Source organism: Alexandromys fortis, unplaced genomic scaffold (genome assembly GCF_014885135.2).
Source record: "Alexandromys fortis isolate MF-2015 unplaced genomic scaffold, M_Fortis_MF-2015_v1.1 scaffold_27, whole genome shotgun sequence".
Taxonomy (NCBI): Eukaryota; Metazoa; Chordata; class Mammalia; order Rodentia; family Cricetidae; genus Alexandromys; species Alexandromys fortis.
Window position 1 is genome coordinate 4,461,257 of NW_026067952.1, and position 16,199 is coordinate 4,477,455.

The window sequence follows — 16,199 nt, forward strand, 5'->3', positions numbered from 1 at the left end:
GACAACTTTCAGGGATCAGTTCCTCCTGTCTACCAAGTGGGTCCCGGGGCTCAACTCAGACTGTCACATTGGCAGCAGGTGCCTCTACCAGCTGAGCCATCTTGCCAGTCCTCAATGTGTTCTTAAATCCTATTTGTAAAAGCTTTATTGCAAGTTTTTGTACCTATGTCATCAGGGACATCAGTGTAACATTATTGTATCTGTTGTTTATCTATCTGGTTTGGGGGATAGGGTAACCAGGCCTGGGTGAAAAAGTGCTGGAAGACACAGGGTTGCTTGCCACTTTTCAGAAGTTTTATTACAAAGAGGTCTGAGCAAAGCACGGGGGCACCAGGACGGACAATGCAAGGGCCGGGAGACAGCTGCGAACAACACGAACCAAAGCCTAAACCAAACCCAAACCCCAAACCACACACACTTGGGAGACACCACAATGTTGTTCTCAACTTTTCTTCATAAATAGATGGCCAAAATCGTTGCTGGCAATTTTAAATAGGTGGATATATGATCAAAAAAAAAAAAAAAGAAAGAAAGAAAAGAAAAAGAAGAAAGGAGGAGGAAGAGGAGGAAAAAGAAGAACATGAAAAGGAGGAAGAAGAGGAGGAGAACGAAGAAGAGAAAGAGGAAGAGAAGGAGGAGAACGAGGAGGAGGAGGAGGAGGAATAAAAAGAAGGCGGCGGCCCTGGATGTGGCTTAAAAGCGCCCATTCTCTCTGTGTGCAGATAAGAATCAGTTTGACAGCTGTTTGCGCACATGTCTCCCTTAAGATAAAACTTCAAAAAAAAAAAAAAAACTGTGCTAAAGGTCTTATAAAATTTTTTTTTTACTTTCTTTCTCCCCACAAAATAATCTTACAGATGTCTTCAGCACGGTTCTAAAACAGTGAACTACTTACACGGAACCCACAACGCGTGGGTTTCAGCATCTTTTGTGTACACCGAGAGCACACGTGTAGCTGGCCCAGCATCTGGGGTGGGTGTCTGTTGCAAAGCAACCTCGAGGGGGGGCAGCCCGGTGAGCTTGGGCTGGGGCCAGAAGTCCAGACGCAGGGGACTGTGTGCAGGCCAAGGAGTGGGGTCCACAGCTACCCTGGAGCAAGCAGGTCAGCGGGCAGAAGGTTCCTGCAGGTTCTTTGGGCTGGTGGTGGGCGGTGGGCTGCCTCTGCAGAGTCTGGTGGGAGGTCGAGGGAGAGACTCAGCCCTGGGGCATAGGTGTATCACTGCTGGCCGGTCACCCTGCCTGCTGCCATGGCCTCTCTCCTGCGGTCAGCCCTTCCGGCTCGGAGCAGTGCCCTCCGGAGAGCCTCAGGGAGGGAGGGGAGGCGGGATTAGGTGAGGTAGAGCGATTTATCTCTGGGGAGCAGGCTGCAGGAGAGAGTAGGGGCCGTCAGCCACTGGAGCCCACCCTGGCACCCCGGCCCTGTGTCCCTCACTCTCATCAGCTGTCTCTGAGGCTGAAGGAGGGGCTGCCCATCAAGCAGAACCAAGCACCCCTCCTGGCATCCTGCCAGGGACCACCTAATTATTTTTTTTTTTATCATTTGTTTCCTGTCTACTGTGTTTGTTTGTATTTTGAGACAGGAGCTTATGTATCCCAGGCTGGCCTTGAACTCGAGATGTAGCTGAGGGTGATCTAGAACTTTTGATTCTCATGCTTCCATCCCAACCTCTACCCTGAGTTCTGAGGTCCTACCTATACATCACCACACCAGGTTTGGCGGTGCTAGGACCAAATCCCGAGCTTTCTTCATTCTAGGCAAACGTTCTACCAATTGAGATATGCCCCAGCACACCCCGCCCCCCATCATGTCTACATTTAATCATCTGTGCACTTCAAACAGAATTACAGGAAAGTAGACACCTTCCTCTCTGCAGAATACTGCACAGGGTGAGCCAGATATGTTGACCTGTGCCCGTGGGAGGATGAGACAGGAGGCTCACGAGTTCAAAACTAGCCTGGGCTACATCGAAAGACTTCACATTTAACAAGCAAGACTAGAACAGGCTGTTGAGGATCAAACATTGTCACCCAGGGGAGAAGTTCAGATACAATGTACTTACTCCTCCTTGGCCCTGACTTTTGGGAAGGGAAACTGGGTGAAAGGGAAGGGCCGGGGGAGAGTCTGTGCCTGCGTGGGCTATGAAGGGAACCCTGCCTACCGGAGTCTGCACACCTTCAAGGGCTCTCCCTAGAAGGTCAGGAGTGGGGGCAAGGGCCAGGAACACTAGCAAAACGAGGAGCCCATGCTGGAAGGCTGGTGGCCAGGAATGGGGACACACTGCCTGGTGATGGAGATGGCCACTGTCCGCTAAATACTCAGACCTCCCCCCTCCATTTGTGAAAACATGGGACAAAAGAAGAAAAGGCATGAACCAAGGCCAGCCCCAGTTTCCCTGTTGGCCTGGGCATCCAATCAGCTGCACCCCCCTGGAGCTTTACTCTGATCTGTGTTGTTCCCTGTACTCTAAACATCCACCACGTGGGCTGAGGGTGCCTACTTCACATTCCCCCAGTGTCCCCCTGCCCTCCTGCCACCCCTGCCCCTATCAGGAACGGACTGTGAAGGGGATCTGAGGAGGACTGACCTGCAGGTGCCGAGGCCGCGCTCCCCGCTGGAGTAACTCCCATCCCAGTCCGCGCTGCTAGAAGGGTTGGATGGGCCAGGTGAGCGGGAGCCAGAACCACTGGGGAACTCAGAGATGTGTGGGAAATCCTACAGGGGAAGGAGGGGTGGGCGGTGAGCAGAGGAGAGATGAAGGGGAGCCTCTCCAGCAGTTGGCGTCATCTTTGTGTGTTTGAGGGTGTCTATGCTTCAGAGACACATCCTGGGTCCATACAGAATGACCACTCTGCCTCTTTCTCTTTCTCCCTAGTAGAAGATCTTTGGGAAAATTCAATGTGAGCTGATTGTGTGTACCTGCCTGGTGTGTGTGAGACTCTGGCTTCCACCCCCAGCATGACAGAGAAGAAAAGGAAAGAAAAGTGAAAACGAAAATCCAACTCGTCTCAGTTTGGAGAGGAGGTGGCTTTGCTTTTGGTTTTTTCCCCTTTTCTGACTTTAAAATGGGGTTACTGTGCTGCATGCCTGTGCTGGAACCATTTGTGGAACCATCACTGGAAGCTAGGGCTTTGGAGATTGCAAACGAGCTGGGACAATCTGGCAGAGGTCACAGTGGTCTAAGAGAAGGTTCTGGAGCAAAGCTTAGTTGGCAACTAGCCAACTGTCTGGAGTAGCCAGTGTCTCTCTGGGTAGGTAGGTGTTCTAGACCCATTTCAGAGAATTGAAAACTGAGGCTTAGAGAGGTACAGTGCTGTGGCTGATGTTGCACAGCTGGTAAGTGGCCCGGCCAGTATATGACCCCCCCCCCCAGCTGCCTTCCCTCTTGGTGAGAGTCACAGGCGGCGGCGGCTTGGCCCTGCTTACCTGTGGCCCTGGAGGCGAGGGGCTCATTGCCAGCTGCACCTGGAGTGCCATGGAGGCAGGCAGGACAGGAGGCTGAGGGGCAGGGGACATGCTGAGAGGCGGGCTGAGGAGAGCGCCCTGCGCGTGGGGGGGCAGTGGCAGCTGCTGGTGCAATGAGGGGCTGAGAGGAAAGGAGGGTGGTGGGGATGTGCTGAGGCCTGGCAGCAGGGCCTTGGAGCCCAGCGTCCTGGCCAGGTTGGCGGGAGAGGCTCCAGTGCGGAAGGCCTGCAGGTCCGAGGGCGTCAGGAAGGAAGCCAAGCCAGGCATGGCGTACATGGGCTGCTTGGGTGGGAGCATTTTGGCTGGTGGATTTGCCTGGGCAGTCTTGGCCTCGCCTTGGTCCGGAGGGCTCTGGAGGAAGACAGAAGCCAGGGATAAACCAGAGATAGGGCAGAACCTGGACTGTGGACTAGGTAGGCCTGCAGCCTGCAAGGCCTCTGGACGGCTCTGTGTTGTGCTATGGGGCCGGCTGTGAACTAATAAACCATAACTATGCAGGGATGTGTGGGTACACGGTTTTAATCAGGCAGTCAGCCCCACCTTTACCCTCATGTGGGCTCCCCTGGAAGTATGGTCCCGCTATCCTCACCCTGGCAGCAAGATCAATGCCAGCAATGAGCCATGCTCTGTTTATGCCCTCCCAGCCTCCCACCTTTGCCCATGCGATTCTCTCAACTCTGTAAACACCCTTTGCTTGGCCCTTTCGAGCCCAACCCAGGTGTCATTTTCTTTGTGACAGCCTCCAGGACAATGCTCTGCCTCCTTTGGGGCCTCGGACCCACCCCTTGCCCCTGTGCTCCTGGTGTGCACAGAGAGGTAGAGAGCATGGTCAGGAGTTAGGACAGTGACGCCGCGTTGGAACCTACAACAGCCACTCACACGGCCAATCCCAGGCTCATTGCGGAGCCCTCTGAGTGCTAGCCCCTCCTGCTGAAGGAAGCTAATGAAATGAGCCTCACATGAAGCCTGCCACACTGGAGGTGCTCCCAAGGTGTGACGCACGTGCGTCGCTCATCCGCTCTGAGCCCCAGCCTTTGCTCTGTCCCTCCCGTGGTACACTCTCATCAGGACGGTGCCTAGGAATTTAGTTACCTTGGAGACGAGGCTAGCTCGGTAGGCCGCCAAGGCTTTCAGGTACTCCTTCTTGGCAGCTTCGGTCTTCCTCTTATATGCCTGAAAGATCCGAGACATTGGGCAACTCTGGAGAAAACGTCACAGAGGAGCCACAGTGCAGAGGCTGGGATGATAAGGGGGGCTTCCAGGGCCAGGCATGGATGAAGGTTGTGGGGACAGAGGCCAGGATACCCTCCAGTTCCTCAGCCGTGATGTTGGTACAAGTGACGACAGAAAGACAAGTCACCCAGAAGCCTCTCTTTGGCCCAGAACACCACCAACACCTTAACGCCGCACTATCTTTGTATTCTGACACGAACCCGGCTCTCAGGTGATGCCTAGCAAAGCCAGGGTTCACCCGGCGCCCTTGCAGCCCAGGTGGGTTAACAAAGACAAAGGGTTGGCTCCAGAGCTCCTCTTGCCCATGGTGGGAATTCTCTGACAACGTCCTCTGCCTTCCCTGGCTTCTTGTCTCCACTTCTTTCTAGCGGGTTTTAGAGCATCTCTTAAACTACCTGCCCTCAACTAGTCTACAGAATCGCCACACTGCCAAATAGGACCACAACTCACATCTGTGGCCCAGCTTGCTACTGCTCTGGGCTTCCTACAGGCCCCATGCACAACATCTCCATTCCCTGCGGTGCAAGGCAGAATCCAAAGGAGTCCCCACCACACCCTCCACTTTCAAAAGAGCCAATGGATGGTGACTCCCAGGGGTGTTGTAAAGATGGATGTGGTGATGGAGGGGGGATCCCCACGGCGCTTAGCCTAGGCGTGCTCCAAGCATGGTAGTCAGTAGGTAGGGAAGCCAGGACTCAAAGAGTTTAGGCAGTCAATCTGAAGTGAGTAGCTGGTAATGCATTTCCAACCACAGGAGCCGGCTCATCTTCCTTCTGCCTGGAGGCCTTCAGAGAGCCCACATGGCCAGTGGAGCAGAAAGGACCGAGTTAAGGGAACTGCTGGATGGAGACGTTCCCTGGTTTATGGATGGGGAACCAGGGGCCCAGCAAAGGTGGTAGAACACAGCACTGGAGGTCAGCAAGGATGGAAGGAACGCGGCTTCCCAGCTTATAGATGAGCAAACAAAGCAGCAAAGCCCCTTGCAGGAGCCTCTAGCCCCAGAGGCCAAGCCTGGTATCACACTCTTGGTTCCAGGGCCCCAAGTCTCAGGGACAACTTAGAAGGGGACCAAGGCTCACCTGTTTCTGCTCTTCTCCCAGGCTGTCCCACATGGAAGCCACTATTTTGGACACATCCCCAAAGGTGGCACTGGGATTCTGCCCCTTGATGGCGGCCTGAGTGTCTCTGAAGAAGAGAGCGTAGGCTGACACTGGCTTTTGTGGCTCATTGGGGTCCTTCTTCTTCTTCTTCTTTGGGTTCTTGGCCTTTTTGCCTGGGTCTGCTGAGGGTCTCTTCTCTCCCGAGACCTGCCAGGTGGGAGGAGTCGGTAAACTGAAGAGGTCAAGGGGCTCCTAGCCAAAGTGACTCTAGCTAACCTTGGGCTGAGCTAGGCTTTCTCGGCAGCTTACCTCAGACCCATCTAGTCCTGTTCTCTCCCAAGCAGAGAAAGGGCTGCCCAGCCAGGGGTTCATACCCAGGCAAGGATTTAGGGTAACTCCCCCAGGAATATGTAGAAATAAAGGAAGGCAAAACAGGGGGAGGAAAAAACAGGGGAAGAAAAGAAGAGGTAAGGGAGAAGGGTGAGTAAGACAGAAGTCATCCCCACTTGGCTTCTGTTGTAGGCCAGGGTATCCTCAGAATGATGCCGGATCAAATTGAGAAGCATACAGACCCCTGGTCAGTTTAGGGCCTCCTGTCATGGACACTGTGGCTGGACCCTGGGCCTCTTCAGGGCCAGTATTGCCTGGAGGAGAGGGTCTCCAGCAGATTCAGCAGCCACAGCCTGATGTCCCAAGGGCTCAGGTGCCAGCCCTCTGACCAGAGGTCCACACGCTGACTCTTGGTTTCCAACGAAAGACTAAACCTCCTTTCTAGTCTTTTCCAGAGGGTCATGGTGGAATGACCTGGCAGAGCCCCTTCTCCACTTGGGAAGATAACCTGGTAGCTACACCCTTCCATTTTACGCACCTTGAAATGGGCATCTGACTCCTCCTCCTGTGTGGAACTGGATGGAGAGGGGGTCGCTGACTTGCTCCCTGGGGGTGATGGGGAGCTGTGGGCAATGCCACTCCGGATGCCCATCTGGGAGATGAGCTGGGACTGGCTCAGGGCACTCATGTGGCTGGCCAGCATTGCTGGACGGCCCAGAAGAGGCCCTGGCCTGCCGGAGTCATAGGCAGCTACCTCCGAGTGGACCATCTCCTGGATCTGAGAGAAGACAGGATGATTGCGTTAGAAGGCTCTGCCTCGCCAAATGCTGCACTTGCCTCTCGGGCTCAGAGGAGGAACCTGTGGATGAGAGGAGGCAAGTGGCCATTTCCATACTGGCCTGTGCTTCCCACAGGGATCCCCTTAGGAGGATCTCAAGGTGGAGCGCCATTCTCCCCGGACCTCTGCATAGTGCAGAGCACCTGCGAAGCCCCGAGGGTCCCTTGGCTGTAAACGGATCATCTCATGATACATGCTCCATCCTGAACACAGCTCTGCCTTGTCTGCTGTGTGACAATGAGCAGCCACGAGCGCAGATGTTGGAAGCCCACTTCTTGAATCCCGGCCCAGGCGCTGGCCAGGTGACACTGGCCACGATTGACCTCACTGGGCCTCAGCTTCTTCATCTGTAAGATGTGTAATCAGATTGCTCCCCAGGATCTAGAATACTGTGTACTCTTGGCCCAAACAGACACAGTACAGATGCGTGATTCATGGAGGCTTATGTGAACAATCTTAGAATTATTTTTTATCTCCTCTGCATTTGTTATTTATTCTGTCCGATTTCTAATGTTAAGCACCCCCTTGTTCTCAGCTTTTCCTTCATTAAGCAAGCAAGTGGCTTTCTATTTTATGTGGGGTTCACAACTTCTCTTTAAAAGCGTGAGATCTTGCTGGGCAGTGGTGGCGCAGGCCTTTAATCCGCACACGGGAGGATCAATCCAACTGTCTCCATTTCATGCCTCCCCATAAACGTTCCTCCATAGCTGGCTAGCAAGATTAGCCATGTCTCTGGTGTCACTGAGCTCTGTGTGTGACAGAGAAGAGACAATGGGGGATAATTCCTGCCATCAAATTCAGATGATTGTGACCACTCGAACATGCATGCACACACACGCACACACACACACACACACACACACACACACACACACACATACACAAATGAAGAAAGAAAAACCCGAGAGGAGTGGAGGAGAAGTACGATGGTGGCCTCTGGCTTGCACACACCCACTATGCATGGGCGCCTTCACGCCCACTCTCCCTACAACTCAACTCTTATTTTAATGCTAAAAAATGTCCTCGAGTGTTTCTCATAGACGTTACTGTGAAAGTTTTTAAATTTTTCATCATTTTATGTGCATGGCTATTTTGCCTAAATTCATGTGTGTGCACTACTTGTGTGCCTGGTCCCCTCAGGGACCAGAAGAAGGTGTCAGATTCCCTGGGATTGGAGAATCCAGTGGAGAGTTGTGAGCTGCCATGTGAGTGCTAGGAACTGAACTGGGGTCCTCTGCAAGGGCAATAAGAGCTCTCAACTGCTGAGCCATGTCTTCCTAGCACTGGGGGAAAAGTAATTGATGTTCATTCTGTCACATAAAAAATCCCCAGTGTTTATTGAAGGACTGTTTTGACATCGGCTGTGAAACTGAGGAAACTGAGCTAGAGCCTAGCGTCCCTCCTGCGTCCCCATCAGTTCTCCAGAGCATTTGGAGTGAAGGGGTTTTCTTCAGGTGTGCTGACGTGAAGCCATCCAGATGTCCCAGAATGCTCTGTCTTCATGAAGGCTTCTCTTTATGCATAGAAGCATTTTTGCTCTGATGAAAATGAATGCTTCTGCCTCCCATCCTACTCTGTCAGCTGTTGTCATGGTTTCCTTCGTGTTTTCTTCTCATCCTGCACCATTTCAGATGTGCATCATGAAAACAGCATATGGGTGAGTGCTGGTCTGCAACCCAGTTCGCAATACATTGTGATCTGTTAGTATGTTAATCGCAGAAACCTGAAAAATAGGCTTAGCAAGCGAACTTCTTTAACGTGTAGAAGGTTTTATGACTGAGCCTCTAAACATCCCTCTCCCTTTCTACCACCAATACAAACATGCCCTTTCTTCTTTGTTTGTGTGTATGTGTGTTTCTTTTAGGCATGGTCTTACTATACAGTCCAAGAGATTTTAAATTCTCTATCCTCACTTCTGGAGACATCACAAATCCCTGACTTCAAATTCTACTACAGAGCCACAGTACTGAAAGACAGTCCGGTATCAGCACAAAAACAGACAGGAGGAGCAATGGAATTGAATCGAAGATCCAGACATCAATCCACACACCTATGAACACCTGATTTTTGACAAAGAAGCAAAAAACATAAAATGGAAAAAAGAAAGCATATTCAATAAATGGTGCTGGCATAACTGGATATCAACATGTAGAAGAATGAAAATAGATCCATATCTATCACCATGCATAAAACTCAAGTCCAAATGGATCAGAGACCTCAACATAAAACCAAGCACCCTGAATCTCATAGAAGAGAAAATGGGAAGTACCCTTGAATCCATTGGCACAGGAGACCACTTCCTAAATATAATCTCAGTAGCACAGACACTGAGAGAAATAATAAATGGGACCTCCTGAAACTGAAAAGCTTCTGTAAAGCAAAGGACATGGTCAACAAGACAAAACAGCAGCCTACAGAATGGGAAAAGATCTTCACCAACCCCATATTGGATAGAGGACTGATCTCCAAAATATACAAAGAACTAAAAAATTAGTCATCAAAAGAACAAATAAATAAAAATGGGGTACAGATCTAAACAGAGAACTCTCAACAAAAAAAAATCTAAAATGGTGGAAAGACACTTAAGGAAACGCTCAACATCCTTAGCCATCAGAGAAATGCAAATCAAAACAACTCTGAGACTCCATCTTACACCTGTAAGAATGGCCAAGATCAAAAATACCGATGACAACTTATGCTGGAGAGGTTGTGGAGTAAAGGGAACACTCCTGCATTGCTGGTGGGAGTGCAAGCTGGTACAGCCCCTTTGGATGTCAGTGTGGAGATTTCTCAGGAATCAAGATCCAGTAATACCACTTTTGGGTATATATCCAAAGGATGCTCAATCGTGCCACAAGGACATGTGCTCAACTATGTTCATAGCAGCATTGTTTGTCATAGCCAGAACCTGGAAATGACCTAAATGCCCCTTGACCGAAGAATGGATAAGAAAAAATGTGGTACATTTACACAATGGAGTACTACACAGCAGAAAAAATAATGATATCTTGAAATTTGCAGGCAAATGGATGGATCTATGCCTGTAGGTGCCTAGCATCTGAGTCAACTCCCCAGCACCAATGTAAGCATTTTTAGACATAAATCTGTTATTAGGTCACCATGACACTATTCCTATCATAATCTACAGAATTACCTTGACTTCAACACCTGTTAAATAATAACTTCCCATTCCTGTCTCACCCGAGTCCCTGGAAAACACAAATCTACTTCCTTTGTATGTGGTATGTGTGTGTGTAGGGTGTATGTACACATGTGTTTGGGGGTGCTCATGCCTCAAGGTTAGAGGAGGGTGTTGGGCATCCGGGTCTATTGCTCTCCACACAGTCCCTTGAGATGGTATTTCTTACTGAACTGGAACTAGGCTGACGGACAGCAAGCCTCAGTAACTGGCCGGCTCTGCTATTCACAGCACTAAAGTCACAAGGACACACCCTGGTCGTGGCTAAGGATGTGAACACATGTACTGTGCTTGTGCAGCAAGAACTCTTACCCACAGAATCATTTCCCCAGCTACTATTAGTTTACTTTCTTTTTCTAGGTACCTCATATCAGTGGAATCATACCATATAAACTTTCTTGGGTGACTGGCTTATTTCCCCTAGCACAATAACCTCAAGATTTATACACTTGTAGCATGAGTCAGAATTTTTTTGTCTTTTTAAGGTTGGATAATATTCTGTTTTATGAACATGCCATATTTTGCTATTTATCTGTTAATGGGCCTTTGGAAGATTTTTTTTTTAAGATCCAAACTGTAATATCAACATTGGATGAGCATCAGGGAGATGGCAACTAATTCGTGTCCATAAAAGCACAAATATATTTTTTCTGGTAGAGATATTGACCCTGCACTATAGAAAAGACGATTCTAATCATCACATTCAATTGCTCTATCACACCAATCAGTTTTCTAGTTCTTAGTACATTTATTCCAGCATCCCCGATTGCTTAAGTGTTTGTCTATTTTTCGGATTCTTCTCTGAACTGAGTGTTACTATCTTACTGGCTTCCTCATTCATACCCAGTTAAATACAATTTTGATACGTTCACATGTTTTGTTTGTATGAAGGTCATAGTTTTACCCTTAGAAATGTATACAATAAAGATAATAGAGAAGAATTTTAAATTCTAGAGAAAGCTGGAGGCTCGCCATCTGAGGAAAGGGACCAGGGCTTATCCACACAATAGAGTGCTTCTCCAAGCCAGCGTGAATGGCTTGAGCCACACTCACCAGTGTGGGTGAATGAAAAAGAGAAGCAAGGAGCAGCTGAACGAGAAGGCACAAGGAGCGAGAGAGGGCTCGGAGGACATAGGCCGCCCCATATCTTTAACTCCTTACGCAAAATGTGTTGCATGGCGATGCTGTGTTCAGAGTGGAGGCCATGAGGGAGAGCTGAACTGGCTCCTCAAGCACCCTTTATTCTGTCAAAAGCAGAGCTGGAGCAGAAGGGTGATCACAGAGGCTTGTCAAAGCAGAATCTCCAACTAGAGGATGATGGGCTCTCGGAAGTCTGGGAGGCAGAAGTGGCTGGCACCCCCATGGCTTAATTGGCCATATTACATATCATGAAACATTTCACATAAGATGATGTCAAAGACTGGGCCCCTCGTCTTCGGGCTAGCTCCAGGCTCTACATTCCCCTTGATTGGCACCCCTTTTCCAGAAACACATCAGGCGGAGTACGAAGAAAATCCTTATTTCTCCCAAAACAGCACATGGCACCATCATTTCTGCAGCTACCCAAGCCACAGACAGGGGAAGTAGCTTCCACCTCCCCCTTCCCAAACACCCCTGGCCTAGCCCTGGACACACTGAGCACTGTTGGCCCCTCTTCATGGTGAGTCCTAAACCTCACACATTTCTCCTTCCGAGAACGGTCACCCTTCTAAGACATGAAAGCCAGGTCCGTCTACCCTTTACTCTCAATTTAAAATGCTCATTGCACCAGGCACAGCGGCTCACACCACTAGTCTTCGCTCTTGGGAAGCAGAAGCAGGCTGATCTCCGAGTTTAAGCCAGTCCAGTTGTCTAGAGAGTTCTAGGCCAGCCGGGGCTTCATAGCGAGACTTTGCCTCAAAACAAAGATGCAAACAAGTTTCCATTGGCCTCCTGAGGTGGATCTAAATTGTCTAATAATCTGATAGTAAATAATGGCTTAGTGTATATACATGTGTTGTATGGGTATACATACCTGTGCATGTGCACGTACATGCTTGTTGGGGGTAGGTATAGAGACTAGAGGGCAACTTTAGGGGTCACTTCTCAGATGCTGTCCAAGGCTTTCTTACTGGCTAATGAGGCTAGGGTGGCCAACCCCACCTATCTCCATCTCCCCAGTGCTGGGACTCTAAGCATGAGTCCCACATCCCAGCTTCTTCTTCTTTTTTTTATATTGAGTCCTGGGGATGGAACCCAGGCCCTCATGCTTGCAAGATAACCAACTAAGCCATCGCCCCAGCCCCAATAATGACTTTTTAAACTTTAAAGGTTCTTTGAGATTAAAAAAATCCCTATGACCCATATTTATGGAGGCAATATTTTTAATTTTACTGGTACTCCATCGATCCCTTTGAGCAGAGCATTTTCTGCCTCATCAGATGAGTGATGTCTTCTACTGCTATGGATTCGATGGCTGCTTTCGTTTTTCTCTGACCCTTCTGCTCCACACACACTGAACTGTTAGGCTCTTTCATCCTCGGCCGTATGTTGAGCGTGGAGTTGGGAAGAAAACCCTGAGCTTCTGGCTTTTGTGTCAGTGGTCATTGCTGTGCTGGGCAGTGACGCCACTAGATTTTAAAATCCGAGCATCCCTCGGTTTGTCAGAACACATTCTCTCCTGATTCTGAATTTTCTGTCACTTGGACAGTTCATTAGGAAGAATCCTCCGACTCCCATCTCCCCTGAGCGTGGGCCTCAGAAGGCATCTTTAGATCTAGAGATTTCTACAGTCGTTCAGGGGGTTCCCTCCTAAATCCTCCAGTAAAGGCTCTGTGGAGCACTTGGGAAAAGAAAGAAAAAAAGCCAAACAGCACATCTGGATGCCTTCTGGGGAGATTTCCAGCTCACTACCAAATTTGCTCTTGCTGAGCTCACAGACGCTGGTCGGCCTTACTTCTGTGTTGACGGGGACCTGGTGCTAAACCCCAGGGATGAGAGCCCTGAAGGCTTCACAGTCAGTCAGGGCACAGGCCTTTACATCGGGACAATATGCAGTAACAAACTAATAAGAGTGAGTGTGGCTGATGCCAGGGGATATGTAGTGGTCAGACCTGAGCCCTGTCTCCTGCTGATGTTGTCAGCTCTCAGGTGCTGGGGACACTGGCACCTGTCTTCTTACCTAGAGAAGTATTATTGGCTAAATGGGAACTGCCTACCAACCCCATGCCTGCCCAGAGGCAGACTCCCTGGGGTCCTGAGGGCTTCTCTCTAGACAGGAACTTTCTTCTGTCACCAGCCTCTCGGAGCTGGCATTCTTCCCTCAAAGCAGCTCCCACCCCTCCTCTGCTGCCAACTCTCCAAGACCCTGCCCTGGGTCCTTGGTGGCTCGATGTGCAGAGACCTTTATCAGGGTGAGGGCCTGGCTGGCACAGCCTTGCTCAGGAGACGCCTACGAATGGTATGAAGTATTCTGCTCCCACATGCAAACACGCAGTCTGGCAGAAGCCACATCTGTACCCCCTCCTGCAGACCCAGGCAGAGGAGCAGGAGGGAGGTGGCAGCCTTGCAAACATAATTAGACTTAATAGATTCTCAGGGTTGTAGAATGCCAGGAGCTTTTCACACATGGCCAGCTGCAGTCTCTGTGGAGCGTGCTAGATGCCAAGAGCAGTCCCACTAGGGACAGTGAGAAATCACACCTCCCCTCAGCGTCTGCCAGTCCTCAGAACTGAATCCCGTCCTCCTCCTCAGAGGAGATCAAGGCACTGAGCTATCCTGAACAGACTGGGGAATTGGAATATTTTTGTTTTTTCAATGTAAGCTACAAACGTTCCCTTTCTGTTATATTCTGTCACGTAAAGCACCAAGTCCAAAAGTTCCTTAAATTCTTGAATCTCATCAGAGACCAAAATGGGGCTAGAGGCCACTGGCCAGCATTTTATTTTATAATCTTTTGACAGTCTTGGGGAGCCTCTAGCAACAGACGTTAACACCTTTGTCTACGGAGCGCAGTAACAATAGGTACTTGGCCATGTTTGCTGTCACATTAGTGAGCGTGCACTATGTATGTGGCCCCGTTGTGCACGTGTGAGCATATGTGCACCATCTATGTGCAGGAACTGTGCCCAGAGCGCTGCATAGTGAGCTTGTGAATAACTCTTGGGTGCAAACATATCCCCAACTTTCCATGAAGCTACTGAAACTCGGGATGGAGTACCGTAATCTTGTGACTGCCTCAGAATCCCGCATCTAGGAAAAGGGGAATTCAGAATTCCACCCAGCTGCGGCCTGGGGTCCTCTGTGCCCACAGAAACCCAAGCAGTTCTGACAGGGGAACAGGGTGACCATGAGCCTGCCCTTCGGGGACCAAAGAGAGGTAGTATTCTACATAGCGAATCATACGAGTATCCAACCCAGAATTTTCCCTCTTCCTCTCCCATGAACTTGCTCATAGTGTGAATTTGAACAGCATCTGACCTGAACTAAGATGAGTTTCTGGAAACAGGGGCAAATAGCCAGGAGGGAGACATCCTTGATGATATACACAACAGGACGAAGCCTGGCCCAGGGTTGGCACTTCACAAACAAGCTCCTGTTTATCAGCAAGAGCTGGCGAGGACCTGTGAATGGCCAGATATTAAATATTTTAGGCTTCAGATGGGGTCTGTTGTAACTGCCTAACTCAGCTGCCATAGCAGAAAGGCAGCTACAGGCAACGGGCTAATGAATGGCTGGGGCTGTGTGCCAATAAAGCTTTATTCACAAGAAGACTCGAGAGCCTTTAACCCCTGGCTTTATACTGTCAACTTCCTTATTAGTGGAATGCCATTTATAAAAATAACAGTGGTACCTCTGCCCACCCTTCATTGGCAGTCCCCACTTGCCTGGCAGCAGCCAGCTCACCATACTGAATTCTCACTTGGTCCTAGTTCATCTTATCTTTGATTTTACAGATGTGGCCGTCACAGAATAGAAGGACATTGTTCAATGTCACTTAGTGCTGAGGTTCACTTCTAGGTCTGGGTGACTCCCAGGCCTGCGTCTTTAGCTGTAACCAGCAGTCCAACCTCCTGCCCTCACAGCAGAGCAAGTACCTGCTGTATAGTCTTCCCATGCTAAACCTTGCCTTGGTCACTGCTGGGGTCTGGTTATGACCTCAAGCTACAGTCTCTCTCTCACATGACCACTGTGGCTCTCGTAGGGAATGCTCTGGCATATGGCCAAAGCTACTTCGGGACCTCGAGACTCTGCTGCTGGGCATGCCGACTTCTAACAGTTTACTTACATTCATCTCTAGGAACTGCCCTACCCCCTGGCTATATCCCTTCCCAAGGGGTTCGAAGCCAAGTGGGGTTCAAAGCCAAGTGGGGTTGGAAGGTCCTGTCTCCTTGATGAGTTCATTTCCAGGAGGGCCTTACTGTCCGCAGTCCCTGATAGCCAAGAACTTCTCAGCTTAACTGCATCTATGAGGACCCTTGAGCTGTGTAAAGGGACAGACCCATGGGGAACTAGCATTCTTAGATGTTGCTATAAAGGGGCGGGGAAGCCTTTTAGTCCACCATCCCTCGGAGCCAGTGCTATGGGATGTCACAACTAAACTCGCAAGCCGCCTTTCCCATGTGCATTCCACTCTGAAATATCTGTGGACTTGGGGAAACAAATGTTTGAAAATCGCCCCCTTTAAAATGTCCAGGTGCACGCATGTGCACACGCACGCTCGCACACACACTTAGCAGCAGAAGAAAAGAAAGCCAATAGCAAACCTTTCCCAGTGCCTGCCCCTCACCCGCAAGCTCCGTTGGCAAGTATTTCTAATAAACTTTCATGCTTGGCGGGAGATCCTTTGCAGGCTGACAAATTCCTCCTGAAATGTAGACGTCTTGTTCAGAGTTATTACTCCCGTGCCCAGGTGCCCAGCTGCTATTGCAAAACCAGCAAGCATTTAATTGAAACAAACGACTATAATAATAGTACATTATCCCCGCAGGCCAAGCGCCATCCTAGCTTTAATTATTGAGTTAAGAGTCTCACTAATTTATCCTTTAAAGCAACAGC

At 49.8% G+C, this 16,199-nt stretch overlaps 1 protein-coding gene across 6 annotated transcripts in view; it reads right to left on the minus strand.

Moving 5' to 3' along the window:
- Positions 1-272: 272 nt before the first annotated feature.
- Tox2 (TOX high mobility group box family member 2) overlaps positions 273-16,199 on the minus strand; it is a 113,279-nt gene continuing 97,352 nt past the window's right edge. For 4 of the 6 annotated variants that reach the window (XM_050150925.1, XM_050150929.1, XM_050150926.1 and 1 more), the window contains 6 exons: positions 6,665-6,904; positions 5,776-6,003; positions 4,556-4,636; positions 3,425-3,814; positions 2,586-2,713; positions 273-1,170 (listed from right to left, as the gene is read on the minus strand). In XM_050150925.1, the coding sequence (XP_050006882.1) occupies positions 1,104-1,170; positions 2,586-2,713; positions 3,425-3,814; positions 4,556-4,636; positions 5,776-6,003; positions 6,665-6,904 (1,134 nt within the window). In that variant the 3' untranslated portion in view covers positions 273-1,103. Of the gene's footprint in view, positions 1,365-2,585; positions 2,714-3,424; positions 3,815-4,555; positions 4,637-5,775; positions 6,004-6,664; positions 6,905-16,199 lie in introns of all 6 variants that reach the window. The other 2 variants (XM_050150927.1, XM_050150928.1) reach the window with 1 other exon arrangement.